Genomic DNA, 16,404 nt, shown 5'->3' with positions numbered 1-16,404 from the left:
AAACAAGGTGTGAAGGAACAGGGATTCTTATCACTCACTGTTGGTGAATGCATACTTGTGGCAACCAATTGAAGAAGAATTTGGTAGCACTAATTAAAAATTTAAATGTCCCTATCTTTTCTTTGAGACGGGATCTCTATCACCCAGGCAGGAGTGCAGTGGCGCAATCTCAGCTCACTGCAACCTCTGTCTCCTGGGTTCAAATGATTCTCCCACTTCAGCCTCCCAAGCAGCTGGAACTACAGGCATGTACCACCGTACCCAGCTAATTTTTCTGTTTTTAGGAGGGACAGGGTTTCACCATGTTGGCCAGGCTGGGCTCGAACTCCTGGCCTCAAGTGATCCGTCCGCCTCAACCTCCCAAAATGCGGGGGATAGAGGCGTGAGCCACCGTGCCCAGCCAAATGTCCTTCTGTTTTAACCCAGCAATTATACTCATAGGACTTTACCCTATAAATGGATATACCTGTATATGTACAAATTATTTGGCTGATACTCAAACAAAAATGTTCAGCAACAGAAGACTGATTAAAAGTTTGGGACATATAATGGAATACAAAAAGGCTGTAAGAAAAAAATGAGGTAGACCTATGTGCTAACAAAATAATGTTTACTGACTCATATACTACTACTGAGCAATAAATTGTTTATTATGTGTACCTGTCTGTATTTCTGGACCTTATGGCAACATGAATAATTTTAACTCAGAATAATGCAGAATAATCCATATATTTTAAACCTTGTTAAAACAGTCCACATAAAATAGTCCACATTTACTACTCTGTAAAGCATTTCCTGTATACAGTTTTTCCTAATTGATTCCATTATATTCTGATCATTAAACCTACCTGCGTAAGTTGAACTATTTCACGAAAATACTACTGAGTTTAAAAAGCACGTAAATTGCAAATGACTGCTACTACGTATAGAGTTTCTTTTCGGGGGTGATGGAAATGTCCAATAATTAGATGATGATGGTTATACAACACAGGGAATACACTAAAGACCACTGAACTGTGTCCACTTTAAAATGGTGAATTTTGTTATGTGTAATACGTTTTTAGAAAGCATACAAAACTGTGTAAGAGAGGTAGGGTTGCATGTCTTCTACATGTATATGTAAAAAAAAATTCTTTTTAAAGAGAGGTAGGGTACAGGAACAGGTAGGATATATATGCTTGTAAGTACATAGACATTCCTAGAAAGATGTGGAAGAAACTGTTTTAAATGACTGATCCAAAGGAATTCTGAGAATTATTTTCAACTTTCAACAGCCTAAGTTGAGCCCAGCTGTGATGGTTAATACTGTCAACTTGATTGGACTGAAGGATACAAAGTATTAGTCCTAGGTATGTCTGTGAGGATGTTAACATCCTCATCCAAAGGAGATTAACATTTGAGTCACTGGGCTGGGAAAGGCAGACCCACCCTTAATCTCGGTGGGTACAATCTAATCAGCTGCCAGCATGGCTAGAATATAAATAGGCAGAAAAATGTGAAAAGAGAGACTGGCCTAGCCTCCCAGCCTACATCTTTCTCTCTGCTGGATGCTTGCTGCCCTTGAACATCAACTCCAAGTTCCTTAGTTTTGGAACTTGGACTGGCTCTCCTTGCTCCTCAGCCGGCAGATGGCCTATTGTGGGACCTTGTGATCGTGTGAGTTAATACTAAATAAACTCCCACGTGTGTGTGTGTGTGTGTGTGTATATATATATATTTTCAATTAGTTCTGTCCCTCTAGAGAATTCTAATACACCAGCTATAGAAGATGAGGAAAAGGGCATTCTACTACTGCCTTCTACTTCTCCTCCACTCCTGATTCTGTCAAGGCTACATCATCACTAACTTTTCTTCATGGAAGTTTAGCACGTTTACATTGGGACCTGCAATCATAATCCCACAGTTTTAGTCTTAGTTCTAAGTATAAACAATTCAATGATGATAACTTTCTCTTTTCCTTCCCATTGCACTCAGTCTCTCTTAACTTTTTACTATGGAAAATTTTAAACACAAACAGTAGGAAGGCAAAAGGCTTATCGGCAAATAAATAATAAACACCAACAGAAGTATAATATAATGAAAGCCTATAATTCCATCACCCAGTCTTAACAGCTAAAAATGCAATCCAAACTTGTTTCATCTATGTTCAACACCTACTTTCTCCCACCCCACCCTCAAATCACCCCAATTATTTTATTATTTCTTTAGACAGGGGAAGAAAACTCTATGACTCCACTTTACTCCACCATCTTTCTCTGGAAGTTTCAGGACTAGTTTCCTTCCCATTGTGTATTCTTTCATACTCTACATCTGCTCTCACACTTATCTACTATTTTTTCATTTTTTAAGTGAATTAAAACCTCTACATCAAAAATAGCATTATATTGGGAATGACTGTACATAGGAAAAAATCAAAAAGAAAGAAAAAAATAGCATTATAAAAGTATTTTCTGCCCCTACTCCCAAGGGTCATTATTCTGTGTTTCACAGTATGTTTTGCTTTACTGTGGCTAGTTACGTCTGTCTGAAATAAAGCAACTGAGAAGGGTATGGTAGTGCACACCTGTAGTCCCAGCTACACAGGACGCAGAGGCGGGAGGACTGCTTGAGCCCAGGAGTTTGAGATCAGCCTGGACAACAGCATTGTGAGACGCCATCTCAAAAACATAAACTGAGACAAAAAGGAATTAAACCAACTAACACTTTAAAAATAAAACGTAGTCACAGACCCTGACAAATGTCAGGTGTTAAATTTCAAAGAGGCTCAAAAGGTAGCCTAAAAAGTCCTTTAATGGCTACTGGCCAATTGTATTAAGTCGTGATTTGTGAATGTAAATCAAGTAGACTGCATTCCTATGAAGGCTGGGGACAAAAACCATCTCACCTCCTTCACAGACACACAGTTATCAACCCAGTTTTTAGGGCATAATCATGAACTGGATTAGACCCAGGATCAACACCAGGTCATGAGAGCTATAAAACTTAGGCTGTTCTAGGCATAACATGCAGTACAGGCTAGAATACAAATGGCCTTATTAACTTCAAATGTACTAGACCTGCCATAGCCATTAGGCAAGAACTGAAGCAGACCTGGAGTCTCAAGAGGTAAGGCAGCCTTCTGCTCAGTGCTGGGATTCATTGTTTATCCCAGCTCAAATATGTGACATTTACCTAATAGAGACTAGTTTTTAGACATTCTTACCTCTCATTCTTACAATGTTTAAAAACAGACTTCATGAATTTTCTCCTAATAACTAATTGCCATCAAAAACAAAACAAAAACAAAAAAACAGTCGCCGGGAGTGGTGGCTCATGCCTGTAATCCCAGCACTTTGGGAGGCCAAGACAGGAGGATTGCTGAAGTCCAGGAGTTCAAGACCAGCAGGGGCAACATAGACCTGTTTCTCAAAAAAAAAAAAAAAAATTTTTAATTGGCTGGGCATGGGGGCACACACCTATAGTCCCAGCTACTCAGGAGGTTGAGGCAGAATTCCTTGAACCCAGGAGCTTGAGGCTGCAGTCAGTTATTAACATCACTGCACTCCAACCTGGGTAAAAGAGTGAGACTCCACCTAAAAAACAAAACAAAACAAAACAAAAAAACACACTCTCTTTGGGAGGCCGAGGCGGGTGGATCACGAGGTCAGGAGATCGAGACCATCCTGGCTAACACAGTGAAACTCCGTCTCTAATAAAAATACAAAAAACAAAACAAAACAAACAAAAAAACGCTCTACAGTTTATATAATTTACAGAAATGTTATGCCACCCTAGCAAATAAAAACCAAATGCTTAATACAATTACTCAGCAAACATCAACATCCATTAACATATTAAATACAAAACTTTTATTTTGGCCACTTACTTGCATATTTGCTCATAGCCTTGTGATGTGATTAAAACTTTCACACTAGATTCATAAACATCATTGATATTTGACCAATGAGCTTGTATCTGAGGATCCTCAATTCGGCTTGCTAAGCTGTCAATGGTTGCAGCAGCTCTTTTAAACACAAGAGGTTAAAAAACTTTTTAAGTCAACATACAAAATGATAGGACTATAAATGATTCATCAATGTTATGAAAATTTTAAAACTACTTTTTAAAACTACCACTATGTGTAAGGCAGACTTTAAACGAAGGCAGAGGTAGTTCTAAGAACCCTTTCATACTGCTTGAATGTGTAGGTTCTCAGCTTCACACTACAATACACTCTCATCACACACCCCTGATTATCACGATTCATGATAGATTTATTCCCATTATTCATTTTCTTCCACTCAGAAAAGCTTATCAGGAAATGAATGAGAAGGATATTCGATATTCTAGGGTATAAACCTAATATAAATCATTCATAACTGTCAGTATTTGATCCCTGGTAGAAAAGACTTGGGACATACCCACATTTAGACCCATTACTGTAATGAAATTATAATCATATTCAAGAGAAGCTAGAGATTTTTTGCACAATCAAAACCTTATACTCCAAAAAAAAAAGAAAAATACCAATACAAACGAGAAATAAGACTCATCAAGTATTCATTATATAGCAAGCATTATAGTAAGTGCTTTCATGAATTATATCATTTAATCTTACTAACATATCATTTAATCTTAACCTTATTAGGTAGGCACTATTATTTCCATTCTTATAAGAGGAAAAACTTTAGCAATGTTAAGCAATTTGCCCAAGGTCACATAGATGTAAACTGGGATACAAAACCTGAGAGTCTAAATCCAGAGCCAAAAACCTGGGAATGTAATTCCAAAGCCAATAATCTTATACACACTAATCAACAGCCAACACTTAGAACCAAAGCATAAATCATTTAAATTAACCAACCCTCAGTTTCTAATTATCTGATTTTTAACATTTTACTGGAAAAAGAAAAATGGAGGTGGCTCACACCTGTAATCAAAACACTTTGCGGGGACAAGGAGGGAGGATCGCTTGATACCAGGAGTTCAAAACAAACCCAAGCAACGTATCGACAACCAGTCTCTATAAATAAAAAGAAAATTAGCTGACACAGTGGTGTGCATGAGTAGTCCCTGCTACTTAGGAGACTGAGGCAGGATATCACTTGAGCCCAGCAGTTCCAGGTTACAGTGAGCTTTGACCCCACTACTGCACTGCACTCCAGTCTAGGCCAGAGTAAGATGCTGTCTCAAATTTTTATTTTTTTTGAGACGGAGTCTCGCTCTGTCGCCCAGGCTGGAGCGCAGTGGCCGGATCTCAGCTCACTGCAAGCTCCGCCTCCCGGGTTTAGGCCATTCTCCTGCCTCAGCCTCCCGAGTAGCTGGGACTACAGTTACCTGGGACTACTAGCCACCTCGCCCGGCTAGTTTTTTGTATTTTCTTAGTAGAGACGGGGTTTCACCATGTTAGCCAGGATGGTCTCGATCTCTTGACCTCATGATCCGCCCGTCTCGGCCTCCTAAAGTGCTGGGAAATTTTTTTTTTTTTTAAGAGATGGTCTCACTCTATCACCCAGGCTGGAGTGCAGTGGTAAAATCTTAGCTCACTGCAACCTCCACCTCCCAGGTTCAAGCGATTCTCCTGTCTCAGCCTCCAGAGTGTAGCTTAGACTACAGGCGTGTGTCACCACGCCTGGCTAATTTTTCTATTTTTAGTAGAAACGAGGTTTTGCCATGTTGGTCAGGCTGCTGTAGAACTCCTGACCTCAAGTGATCTGCCCTCCTTGGCCTCCCAAAGTGCTAGGATTACAGGCATGAGCCACCATGCCATGCCCCACCTCAAAATTAAAAAAAAAAAAAAAAAAAAAATTTAATTTTAAAAGAAAACGGGAAGAAATGAGAAGAGCCAGTAGGCACAAGGGGCTTTTACATTAACAGACTTAGGGTTTGGTCTGCTGCTACAGTACTGGCTTCTTACAATACATTCTGAATTTATTTTCCTTTTTCCTTGGTATGTTTCCCTGACAGTGCTTCATAATTCCTATAGAAGATATGTATGTGTGTGAGCATTACAAGAACCGTTAAACTGGAAATAAAATTATCTAGCAATGGAAAATTGGGAAATCATGAAGTATTTATATAATAGGATATTATACAGCTATTAAAATACATTTAAAAACCTTTAATAAAAGATGAAAAACTTTATAATACAATATTAAATGAATGCAAGGTATAAAGTTTTCATTTGTTCTGGTGTCACCTCTGAGGTATGAACTCAGAAGGATATAAAATTTTATAATCTCTGATTTCGTTTTTAAAGACACACATACACTCTGACATATATACATAAAAATATATTAGCATGTCAAGAGATCTCACAGTGCATGGTATCATACACATCAGTCTTTTTTTCCTTTTTTAACATATGGCTTCGCTCTGTCACCATAACTGGAGCGTACTGGAGTGATCACAGCTCACTGCAGCCTCAACATCCCAGGCTCAAGCGATGCTCCAGCCTCAGCCTCCCAAGTAGCTGGGACTACAAGTGCATACCACTACAGCTGGCTAATTTTTTTTATTTTTTGTAGAGATGGGCCATGTTGCCCAGGCTGGTCTCAAACTCCTGGAATCAAGGGATCTGCCTGGCCTCCCTGAATGCTGAGTTTACAGGCATGAGCCACCACACCAAGCCCAGCTATTTTTTAAAAGACTTCCTGGCCAGGCACAGTGGCTCACGCCTGTAATCCCAGCATGTTGGGAGGCCGAGGTGGGCAGATCACTTGAGGTCAGGAGTTCGGGACCAGCCTGGCCAACATGGTGAAACCCCATTTCTACTAAAAGCACAAAAATTAGCCAGGCATGGTGGTGCATGCTTGTAATCCCAAATACTCGGGAGGTTGAGGCGGGATGATTGCTTGAACCCAAGAGGCAGAGTTTGCAGTGAGCTGCGCCACTGCACTCCAGCCTGGGTGACACAGTGAGATTTCGTCTCAAAAAAAAAAAAAATAATTTCTTGTAGAGACAAGGTCTCACTACATTGCCCAGGCTGGTCTCAAACTCCTGGGCTCCAGCAAGCTTCCCATCTTGGCCTCCTAAAGTATAGGGACAACAAGGGTGAGCCACCATGCCCAGCCAGGGTCTTTTTTTCTTTACTAAGCTTTTTGCACACCAGAAAGAAGTAACATTTTTAAAGCTTTGCTGCTTCGAAGGCTACACTTACTACTCTGAAATTTATAATGGTTCTAAAAACAGCTATTTTTATGCTGATCATTTAGTTTGGGGAATATATAAATTTGTGGTCAATCAGAAATTTGGAAGACTACTCAAATTATCAGCTTTTTAAGTTGAACTGTATTAATGGTAAGAAACAGTAACCTACCATATAATACTTTATTACTTACAAGAAACTTCTACATACATCACGTAATATGACCCTAAGACCCCACTCCTATACCTCCTATTGACAGGGGATTAAGTGGGGGACCATAGACACTAAATCCCTTGCTCGAAGTTATTTAGCAAACGATTGAGCCTTGGCTTACACACCTTTCATCCCTAGTCCCCTACTCCTTTCACTGCATCATGCTGTCTTCTCTAACATGTCTCCCTAATTCCTTTTACTAAAAGTTGAAGGACCTAAATTTCCACTTTAAGACTACAAACTCATGTACTAAAAAAAAACTGTATTAACAAGAAAAAGACTGGAAATCAAAAATAAAATATCATCTATTTAATGACAATGCCCATGCCTGAAATTCTGGAGTACTACCAAGGCATAATTACAAATGAAGTAAAAACAGGCCTTTTCACTAAGTACCAATAATAAAATAGAAAAGCACCCTTTAGCACTGAAAAAGATACATTTATTTGTAATCATGCCACGTTATTTTGTAAGCAGTATATATAAAGGAAAAAAAAGAGCTTTGGCATTACATAGACCTGGGCATAAATCCTGGTTCCGCAACTTTTTAGCTGTGTAACGTTGAGAAAGGTGCATAACTTCTTTAAGCCTCAATCTTATCAGTAAAAACAGGGTTAATACTTCCTGCCCCAAAGAACAAAGATTAAATAAGTTAACACGAAGGAAAGTGCTCTCCAAACTCTAAAATGTGCAAGAAACAAAACATACAGAAACACTCAAGAAAAACATTTAAATCAGTTCAGAAATAAGTATCTCGGCCGGGCGCGGTGGCTCAAGCCTGTAATCCCAGCACTTTGGGAGGCCAAGACGGGCGGATCACAAGGTCAGGAGATCGAGACCAGCCTGGCTAATACGGTGAAACCCCGTCTCTACTAAAAAATACAAAAAACTAGCCAGGTGAGGTGGCGGGCGCCTGTAGTCCCAGCTACTCGGGAGGCTGAGGCAGGAGAATGGCGTAGACCCGGGAGGCGGAGCTTGCAGTGAGCTGAGATGCGGCCACTGCACTCCAGCCTGGGCGACAGAGCGAGACTCCGTCTCAAAAAAAAAAAAGTATCTTATGGCTGGGTTACTGAAGAAAGTATAGTGTTGTAAGGCACATTCCTAGTCAGTTGTCTCTGCAAAAAAGTGACAGTGTTAGAAAGAATACTGTTAGATCAGACATGGATCTAAGTCTTCCCCAGACTTGACAGGACCCAGTCTATGACCATAAATAAACTCTTACCACTTCCTCTGCCTAAAATTAAAAAATTAAAGCATCCCAAAAAAGTGTATGAAATAATAGAAGAAAACAAACTGCAATTTCAAAGAAAAAACAGAAAACAGTAACTTTGTTCAACCTTACCTACTCCTTAGAAAAATATGCTTTGCTTGTTTAATTATTTTTTCCAGAAGCCCTTCACTGGACTGTAATGAATTAATTTCATTTTTATCAAAAGCTTGAGGACCTGAAAGTCTCATTCTCTTGTGGCCAAAAGGTGCACTTGCTGGATGAGGCATCATGATGGAACTCAAGGTCTGTTTATGAAACTAACAAAAACAGTCATTTTAAATAACCAATATCCACATTAGTAAATGCTACACAATATTTAATCAAAACACGGCTGACATCTTAGAAACACTGAAAGGAATGGATTTGAACCACATATGAAAACAATCCAACCTTGGAGAAAAATGCTAGCATCTACTAGGTCACACTTAATGCAAGTCTGTAGAGAGAAGGGTCCCTCTCAAGCTGTAACTTTTTTCCTTTTCTCATGTCAGATGGGTAACGCGCCGACATCCTAATAAGGTTTGAGGGAGTCACAACTCACGCATGAGCATGAAAGCCCAATCATGCTTTTGAACCACAAAAGGATCTCAAGCTTTTTTATTTTAAAAGTTTTAAAATATAAAACAATCCTCTTCATTGAGTCTCATAAATAGAACATATACAATCAGTAAATAGTTCTTTCACTATACCCTAGATTAGAGGTTCTCAAACCCGGCTGCCTATCTGAACCTCCTGAGGAGCTTTTTAAAAACAACTCTTGTACCATCACAATCAACTGAACCAGGTTTTGGGGTTGGGCAGGGGAGGCTGTAATATATACTTCCATGAAATTTCACAGGATATTCTTTTGAAATTATCCTGTCCTGTGAACCAGCTCCCTGGAACAGTTGCAGGTGATCTACAAGTAGAACATGTCCCAAAATAAAACTAGTCTGTTCACAGACTCTGGCAAGACATTTTCCCTTACCTCCCCCCAGTCAGAATCACCCTTCCCTCTGCACTTTAGCACCATGTTTCTTACACCTCTACTTTAAAACCTGTAAATCTCTACCACTAGAAGGTATGCTTGGGAACAGGGACAGTATTCTGATTATCTCTATTCCCCTAGGAAACAGCAAGGATCTTTCATACCAGACAATGAATGTTGGTGCTATGTGAATAATCAAGACTCAGCAGAGGAGCGGGATGCTTTGTGCATACTCACTGCCCTGGACATGCTCACCACAGTGCAAAGAAAAACATTTATTTCCTTACCTCTCTAATCAGTAGATGCAAATTATGCTCTAGGACATAAAGGTGGTCCTCCGGACATTGCTTCTCAGTAGTAGATTTTTGGGATTTCTTATCATTTGAGGAATGGCACAAAGAAATAGATAACTGCAAGTCTATTTATAAAAAGGAGGAGGACAGATGTAAATAACCTGAAATATGGAAAGGTACAAACTGTCTTCATAAAGTATAATCATAGCTCATTTTCAAAAGGTATATTCTAAACTTGAAGATCAGACCTAATGATTAACATCTGTATATCAAGATTACTATTCGGCTGGGTGCGGTGGCTCACGCCTGTAATCCCAGCATGTTGGGAGGCCAAGGCGGGTGGGTCACAAGGTCAGCGGATCAAGACCATCATGGCCAACATAGTGAAATCCTGTCTCTACTAAAAATCCAAAAAAATTAGCTGGGCATAGTGGCGTGTGCCTATACTCCCAGCAGCTTGGGAGGCTGCGGCAGGAGAATCGCTTGAATCAGGAGGTGGACAGGATGCAGTGAGCCAAGATCACACCATTGCACTCCAGCCTGAACAATAAAATGGAAACTTTATCTTAAAAAAAAAAAACAAAAACTATTCATGAATACAATAAACTACCATGTATTTTAACAATTCAAATTCTGTTGACATATAATATGGCTGCTGCCCTTGAACTGTGGCTAAAGACTGGTGAAAAAGCTATATATTAATTCGTTTTTTCCTTTAAAATAAGAGTTGGTAGTCAGTCTTACTGCGTAAAAGACAGTCTTCCCTGCTCCCATGAGAAGTAGGATGGAATTTCTCACTGCTAAAACCTACTTCCTTCTAAAGACGACAGTCCTTAGAATTCACGTAAAAAACAAGTGCAAAGCTAAATACAAACTGATCCCAGGGCAAGTCTACCTGCTTTTGAATAATACAATGAAAATCCAGTTTCTACAAATTTGAGACTATTATAAGTAAACTCTTTCTTTTTTTTTTTTATTTTTATTTTTATTTTTTTTGAGACGGAGTCTCGCTCTGTCGCCCAGGCTGGGGTGCAGTGGCCGGATCTCAGCTCACTGCAAGCTCCGCCTCCCGGGTTTACGCCATTCTCCTGCCTCAGCCTCCCGAGTAGCTGGGACTACAGGTGCCCGCCACCTCGCCCGGCTAGTTTTTTGTATTTTTCAGTAGAAATGGGGTTTCACCATGTTAGCCAGGATGGTCTCGGCCTCCCAAAGTGCTGGGATTACAGACTTGAGCCACCGTGCCTGGCCTTTTTTTTGTTTTAGTAGAGATGGGATTTCACCATGTTGGCCAGGCTGGTTTCGAACTCCTGACCTCAGGTGATATGCCCACCACGGCCTCACATAGTGCTGGGATGACAGGCGTAAGAGTAAACATTTTTAAATTGGCCTCTCATTTAGACAATAAGGCAGGATCCCTGAAAAATCTCCCTTCAAAGCAACTGCTGCTAAATAACTGTAGCTATGCTAGCGCAAATTTTCTTTTCTCTTGACCACAATAATGACTACATAAGTGCAAATTTTAAATATGTAGCTTAAAAATCCAAGGGTCGGGGCCGGGCGCGGTGGCTCAAGCCTGTAATCCCAGCACTTTGGGAGGCCGAGACGGGGGGATCACGAGGTCAGGAGATCGAGACCATCCTGGCTGACACGGTGAAACCCCGTCTCTACTAAAAAAAATACAAAAACTTAGCCGGGCGAGGTGGCGGGCGCCTGTAGTCCCAGCTACTCGGGAGGCTGAGGCAGGAGAATGGCGTAAACCCGGGAGGCGGAGCTTGCAGTGAGCTGAGATCCGGCCAGTGCACTCCAGCCTGGGCGACAGAGCGAGACTCCGTCTCAAAAAAAAAAAAAAAAAAAAAAAAAAAATCCAAGGGTCACACTATTTAGGACAGAACAGATTCCACAGTGTAGTTTGTGTTACATGCTTTACTGGCTGTCACTATGGATAGCACACTATTTCTTTGCTCTCCTTATTCTCCCAACACACCCTAAGAGCTACCTTCTCTGTCCTATTCCCCAAAACACAAAGTCCTGTTCATAAAGTCGAAAAAGGGCTGCTCTTACTCGGAAAGGGCTGAGAGATAATCTGGTTTTTCACCACAATGTGAGGGATTTGTGATTTAATTTGAACAGCTTCCCGAGAGAGCTGTGCAAAAATTTCTTTACATAAGAGAACATTCTGTGCCGCTTCTAATTTTGTCTGCCAATGTGGGGAACCTGAAAGACAAGAAATATATGTATCAATTATCTAACCATATTATGCATTAACTAGTTTAAATGGTGATCTGAATACATATGACAACAAAAGTTTAGAAAAACACTACATTACAGTATATTCTTTTTTTTTCTATTCAGTCTCTATAGAGACTGTCAAAAATTGCCAATGCCAACTGTTACAAATCATCCCAGCAGGGTATTGAAAAGTTCCCTGCCACCCCAAGCTTTCATTCCTGAAGAAGTTGTTTCAATTCCTGAAGAGGGAAGCATCAATTAGCAATAATCATGCCACAGATAAACCTCATTGGATATGATACTACCACTGTGCAAAGCTATATTCTTTCCAAATTATAAAAATCTCACTTCTTTAACAGAGAAAACCAGTAAATAAGTCCAATCTTTAAAAAAAAGTTGGCCGGGCGCGGTGGCTCAAGCCTGTAATCCCAGCACTTTGGGAGGCCGAGACGGACGGATCATGAGGTCAGGAGATCGAGACCATCCTGGCTGACACAGTGAAACCCCGTCTCCACTAAAAATACAAAAAAATTAGCCGGGCGTGGTGGCGGCGCCTGTAGTCCCAGCTACTCGGGAGGCTGAGGCAGGAGAATGGCGTGAACCCGGGAGGCGGAGCTTGCAGTGAGCCAAGATCACGCCACTGCACTCCAGCCTGGGCGGCAGAGCGAGACTCTGTCTCAAAAAAAAAAAAAAAGAAAAAAAAAAAAAAAAAAAAAAAAAGGTGCCGGTGGCTCACGCCCTTAATCCTAGCACTTTGGGAGGCTGAGGTGGGTGGATCACCTGAGGCTGGGTGTTCAAGACCAGCCTGACCAACATGGAGAAACCCCATCTCTACTAAAAATACAAAATTAGCCAGGCATGTGGCGCATGCCTGTAATTCCAACTACTTGGGAGGCTGAGACAGGAGAATCGCTTGAACCTGGGAGGTGGAGGTTGCAATGAGCCGAGATCGTGCTACTGCTCTCTAGCCTGGGCAACAGGAGAGAAACTCAGTCTCAAAAAAAAAAAACAAAACTGCACAGCTATTCACTAATGGTTTATTGACAAATTTTAGAAGTATATTTTGAATTGTTCTTACTTCAAAATATCTATTTTTCCTACCTATTTTTATCTTCAGTTTATTTTAAAACGTCAGCTCAAATAAGACCAGAAATTAGAGGATAGAACATAACCATACCTGGTTTGGATTTGGGCAAAGGTCGTTTGAAGAGGTTAACGGTGCCGAGGTCGCCTATATCTGGAGCCTGTTTTTGTATTGAAACCTACATGACAACAAAAACAAAAAGGGTTAACAAATTAACTTCAGGCTATTCATAAGAAATTACTTGAAAAATATTTTGACAAATACCTTGATATATGCAGACCCCTCTAAATCACTTGGAATTTGGACATCAAGAGGACAGTAATCTTCAGGTATCTTTTTATCCAGATCAAGATCTGTATTCTTTATTACTTCAAATGTCCCGTGATGAGGAAAGAGAGATCCTAATGTTGTATGAAAAACAGGAAAATAAAAAACAGTTAACATATTATTCTGACACACATTATTAACTATATAATACTTGACATCCACATCACTGAATCACAAAGTTCCCACTAAAAAACATGTTTTGGGGGAAAGGGTGAGGAGTGGTGAGCAAAGGAAAGAAAGATAACAGTGTTGGGGGGGTAAGTTATTTACCTTAAAAAAATAACACTTCTTAGTCTAATGACATCACTATAATAAGAATTCCATAGAAAATCCAAATTGTTTTATTCTAATGGAGTATTGATAAAAATGGGTGTACTCACAGGGCGAGTGCAGTGGCTCATGCCTGTAATCCCAGCACTTTGGGAGGCCGAGGTGGGCGGATCACCTGAGGTCAGGAGTTCAAGACCAGCCATGACCAACATGGAGAAACCCCCGTCTCTACTAAAAATACAAAATTAGCCAGGTATGGTGGCGCATGCCTGTAATCCCAGCTACTCGGGAGGCTAAGGCAGGAGAATCGCTTGAACCCAGGAGACGGAGGTTGCGGTGAGCTGAGATCGCACCATTGCACTCCAGCCTGGGCAACAACAGCGAAACTCTCTCTCAAAAAAAAAAAAAAGAAAAAGAAAAAAAAAAGGGTGTACTCCTAGAAAACAATCCCTCAGATTGAAACGTTGGAGATGAAATACTTCTGGAGCTTAGCCTCTCTACTAAGGTTTCAACTAAGTGCTCTGCATCCAACAAACAGAAAGACAGAGGATAGTGCACATAGCAACTTTTTTTCAACCAGTCTCCTAGATTTTTTACTTTATTTTTTATTATCTTTTTAGAGACACGGTCTCCCTCTGTCTCCCAGGCTGCAGTGTGGTGGTACAATGACAGCTCACTGTAGCCTCAAACTCCTAGGATTTAACAATCCTACCACTTCAGCCTCCGAAGTAACTAGGACTGCAGGTACATGCCCATCGCACCCAGCTAATTTTTATTTATTTATTTTTTTTTAGATATAGGGTCTATGTTGTCTAGTCTGGTCTTGAACTCCTGGGCTCAAGCAATCCTCCCACCTTGGCCTCCCCAAGTGCTGAGATTACGGGCGTGAGCCACTGTGCCCAGCCCAGTTCCTAGATCTTATGTGATGTGTTTTTGTGCAGTTCAGAAATTTGGGTGAGTTGCTCTGGGCCACTGAATTATGTAAGAAATAGATGGTTCAATGTAACTGGTTTTATAACAAGGGAAGATGCTAAAGATTTTCTTGCAATTAAAAACAATGTGATCAAATCCTTTCACAATCATGAGTGACTACCCCAAAGAAGGAATTAAAGTTCCTATACACAAATTATTTGTGGAAAAGAAAATATCCAAAACAAGAAAGCACTGCTTCTACAGACCACCTATTAAAATTTTTAAATGGTCTGGTCATCTTTAATTCGTCTTTATAGTAAGATTTAACCTTCAGGATTCAAAATACCCCTATTAATAATAGTGTTGAAGCATGTCATTCCTCCAGTATTTGACTTAACCACCTTATCTTTTTTTAATTTTAGGATAATGATAGCTTACTCTGGTAAATGAATCTTTCAGGTATCACTCTACCATTATCTCAACTATCCAAGCCAAGACTCCTTGCCTCCTCCCCTGATATTCACAGCTTTTACCCCATTGAGCTATGAAGTTTTTCCATACAGCCAGTCCCTCTGATTGCCTCAGCAGCTTATAAAACATTGCCATTATTACCCTGTAAAACCTACTATTTGTTATAGCTCAACAACTAAGAATTTATATCAAAAAATATGAAGTCAACATCATCAAACTTTAGTATGCCCCCAAAAGTTGCATGCCCTAAGTTAGTGTTGTAGCCCTAGTTTGATGGGAAAAAGGAAAGCAAACGTTTCTGCCACCCTTTCTCTTCACTCAGGACATAAAAACAGCTTAGCAGATTAATGGGAAAAGAAACAGTAAAGAATAGAAAGTTTCTTTCCTCCTTTCATGTCCAGTTTTTTTTTGTATAATTCTCAGAAGAACACTTGCATCAGGTCCAGTTTTTTTGTTTGCTTGTTTTTTGAGACACGGTCAGGCTGGAATGCAGTGCTGCAATCTCGGCTCACTGCAGCCTCGACCTCCTGGGCTCAAGGGATCATCCTGCCTCAGCCTCCTGAGTAGCTGGGACTAACAAGCATGCAATACCACGCCCAGCTAATTTTTGTATTTTTTGTAGAGACGAAGTTTTGCCATGTTGCCCAGGCTGGTATTGAATTCCTGAGCTCAAGCAATCTGCCCACTTTAGCCTCCCGAAGTGCTAGGATTACAGGTGTGAGCCACTGCACCTGGCCATGTTCAGTTTTTAAGGGTTACAGGTAAGGCCTCGATTGAGGAGTGTAGTTCTACCTCATTTCTAACAAAAAAGTCAATTATGCTTCAAGGTGTGCCAGCACATAAACCCCATCTTTGAACTTTCTGTTACGTGTACCTCCAGGGTTTTGAAATAGAAACTAGGCTATTTATTATAAGGCTCTAATAAGAGTGGTTTTGGCTTAAATGAACAGAAATTAAAATTTTGAAACATAACACATAGCTGAGAAATAAAATATTATAGAAGGATGTTTAACATTATACTTACACAGAAAGCATAGTTTTTTGTTTGTTTGTTTTTGAGATGGAGTCTCGCTCTGTCCCCCAGGCAGGAGTGCAATGGTGCGATCTTGGCTCACTACAACCTCCACCTCCTGGGTTCAAGCAATTCTCATGCCTCAGCCTCCCAAGTAGCTAGGATTACAGGTGCATGTTACCACGCCTGGCTAATTTTTTGCATTTTTGGTAGAGACGGAGTTTTGCCAT

The 16,404-nt window shown here is 40.4% G+C and overlaps 1 protein-coding gene, 1 non-coding gene and 1 pseudogene across 4 annotated transcripts in view; all 3 read right to left on the bottom strand.

Annotated features, from left to right (window-relative positions):
- The window catches only part of MED17 (mediator complex subunit 17), a 30,752-nt gene that overhangs the window by 7,940 nt on the left and 6,408 nt on the right, over nucleotides 1-16,404 (bottom strand). For all 3 annotated transcript variants that reach the window (XR_012423610.1, XM_074015073.1, XM_045371161.3), the window contains exons 4-9: nucleotides 13,447-13,583; nucleotides 13,276-13,360; nucleotides 11,931-12,083; nucleotides 9,864-9,994; nucleotides 8,682-8,866; nucleotides 3,866-4,003 (exon numbers count right to left, since the gene is read on the bottom strand). Coding sequence is in view for 2 of the 3 variants with exons in the window: in XM_074015073.1 (XP_073871174.1) it covers nucleotides 3,866-4,003; nucleotides 8,682-8,866; nucleotides 9,864-9,994; nucleotides 11,931-12,083; nucleotides 13,276-13,360; nucleotides 13,447-13,583 (829 nt within the window). In the remaining variant the exon portion in view is untranslated. The remainder of the gene's footprint in view (nucleotides 1-3,865; nucleotides 4,004-8,681; nucleotides 8,867-9,863; nucleotides 9,995-11,930; nucleotides 12,084-13,275; nucleotides 13,361-13,446; nucleotides 13,584-16,404) is intronic.
- LOC123568962 (small nucleolar RNA U13) lies at nucleotides 9,095-9,195 on the bottom strand. Its single transcript, XR_006692511.1, has one exon. It is a non-coding gene; the product is annotated as a small nucleolar RNA U13 (small nucleolar RNA).
- On the bottom strand, nucleotides 12,222-12,417 carry LOC123568992 (U4 spliceosomal RNA; annotated as a pseudogene).

The sequence above is a fragment of the Macaca fascicularis genome, chromosome 14 (genome assembly GCF_037993035.2).
Source record: "Macaca fascicularis isolate 582-1 chromosome 14, T2T-MFA8v1.1".
In the NCBI taxonomy this organism is placed as follows: domain Eukaryota; kingdom Metazoa; phylum Chordata; class Mammalia; order Primates; family Cercopithecidae; genus Macaca; species Macaca fascicularis.
This window is presented reverse-complemented; position numbering and strand designations above follow the sequence as displayed.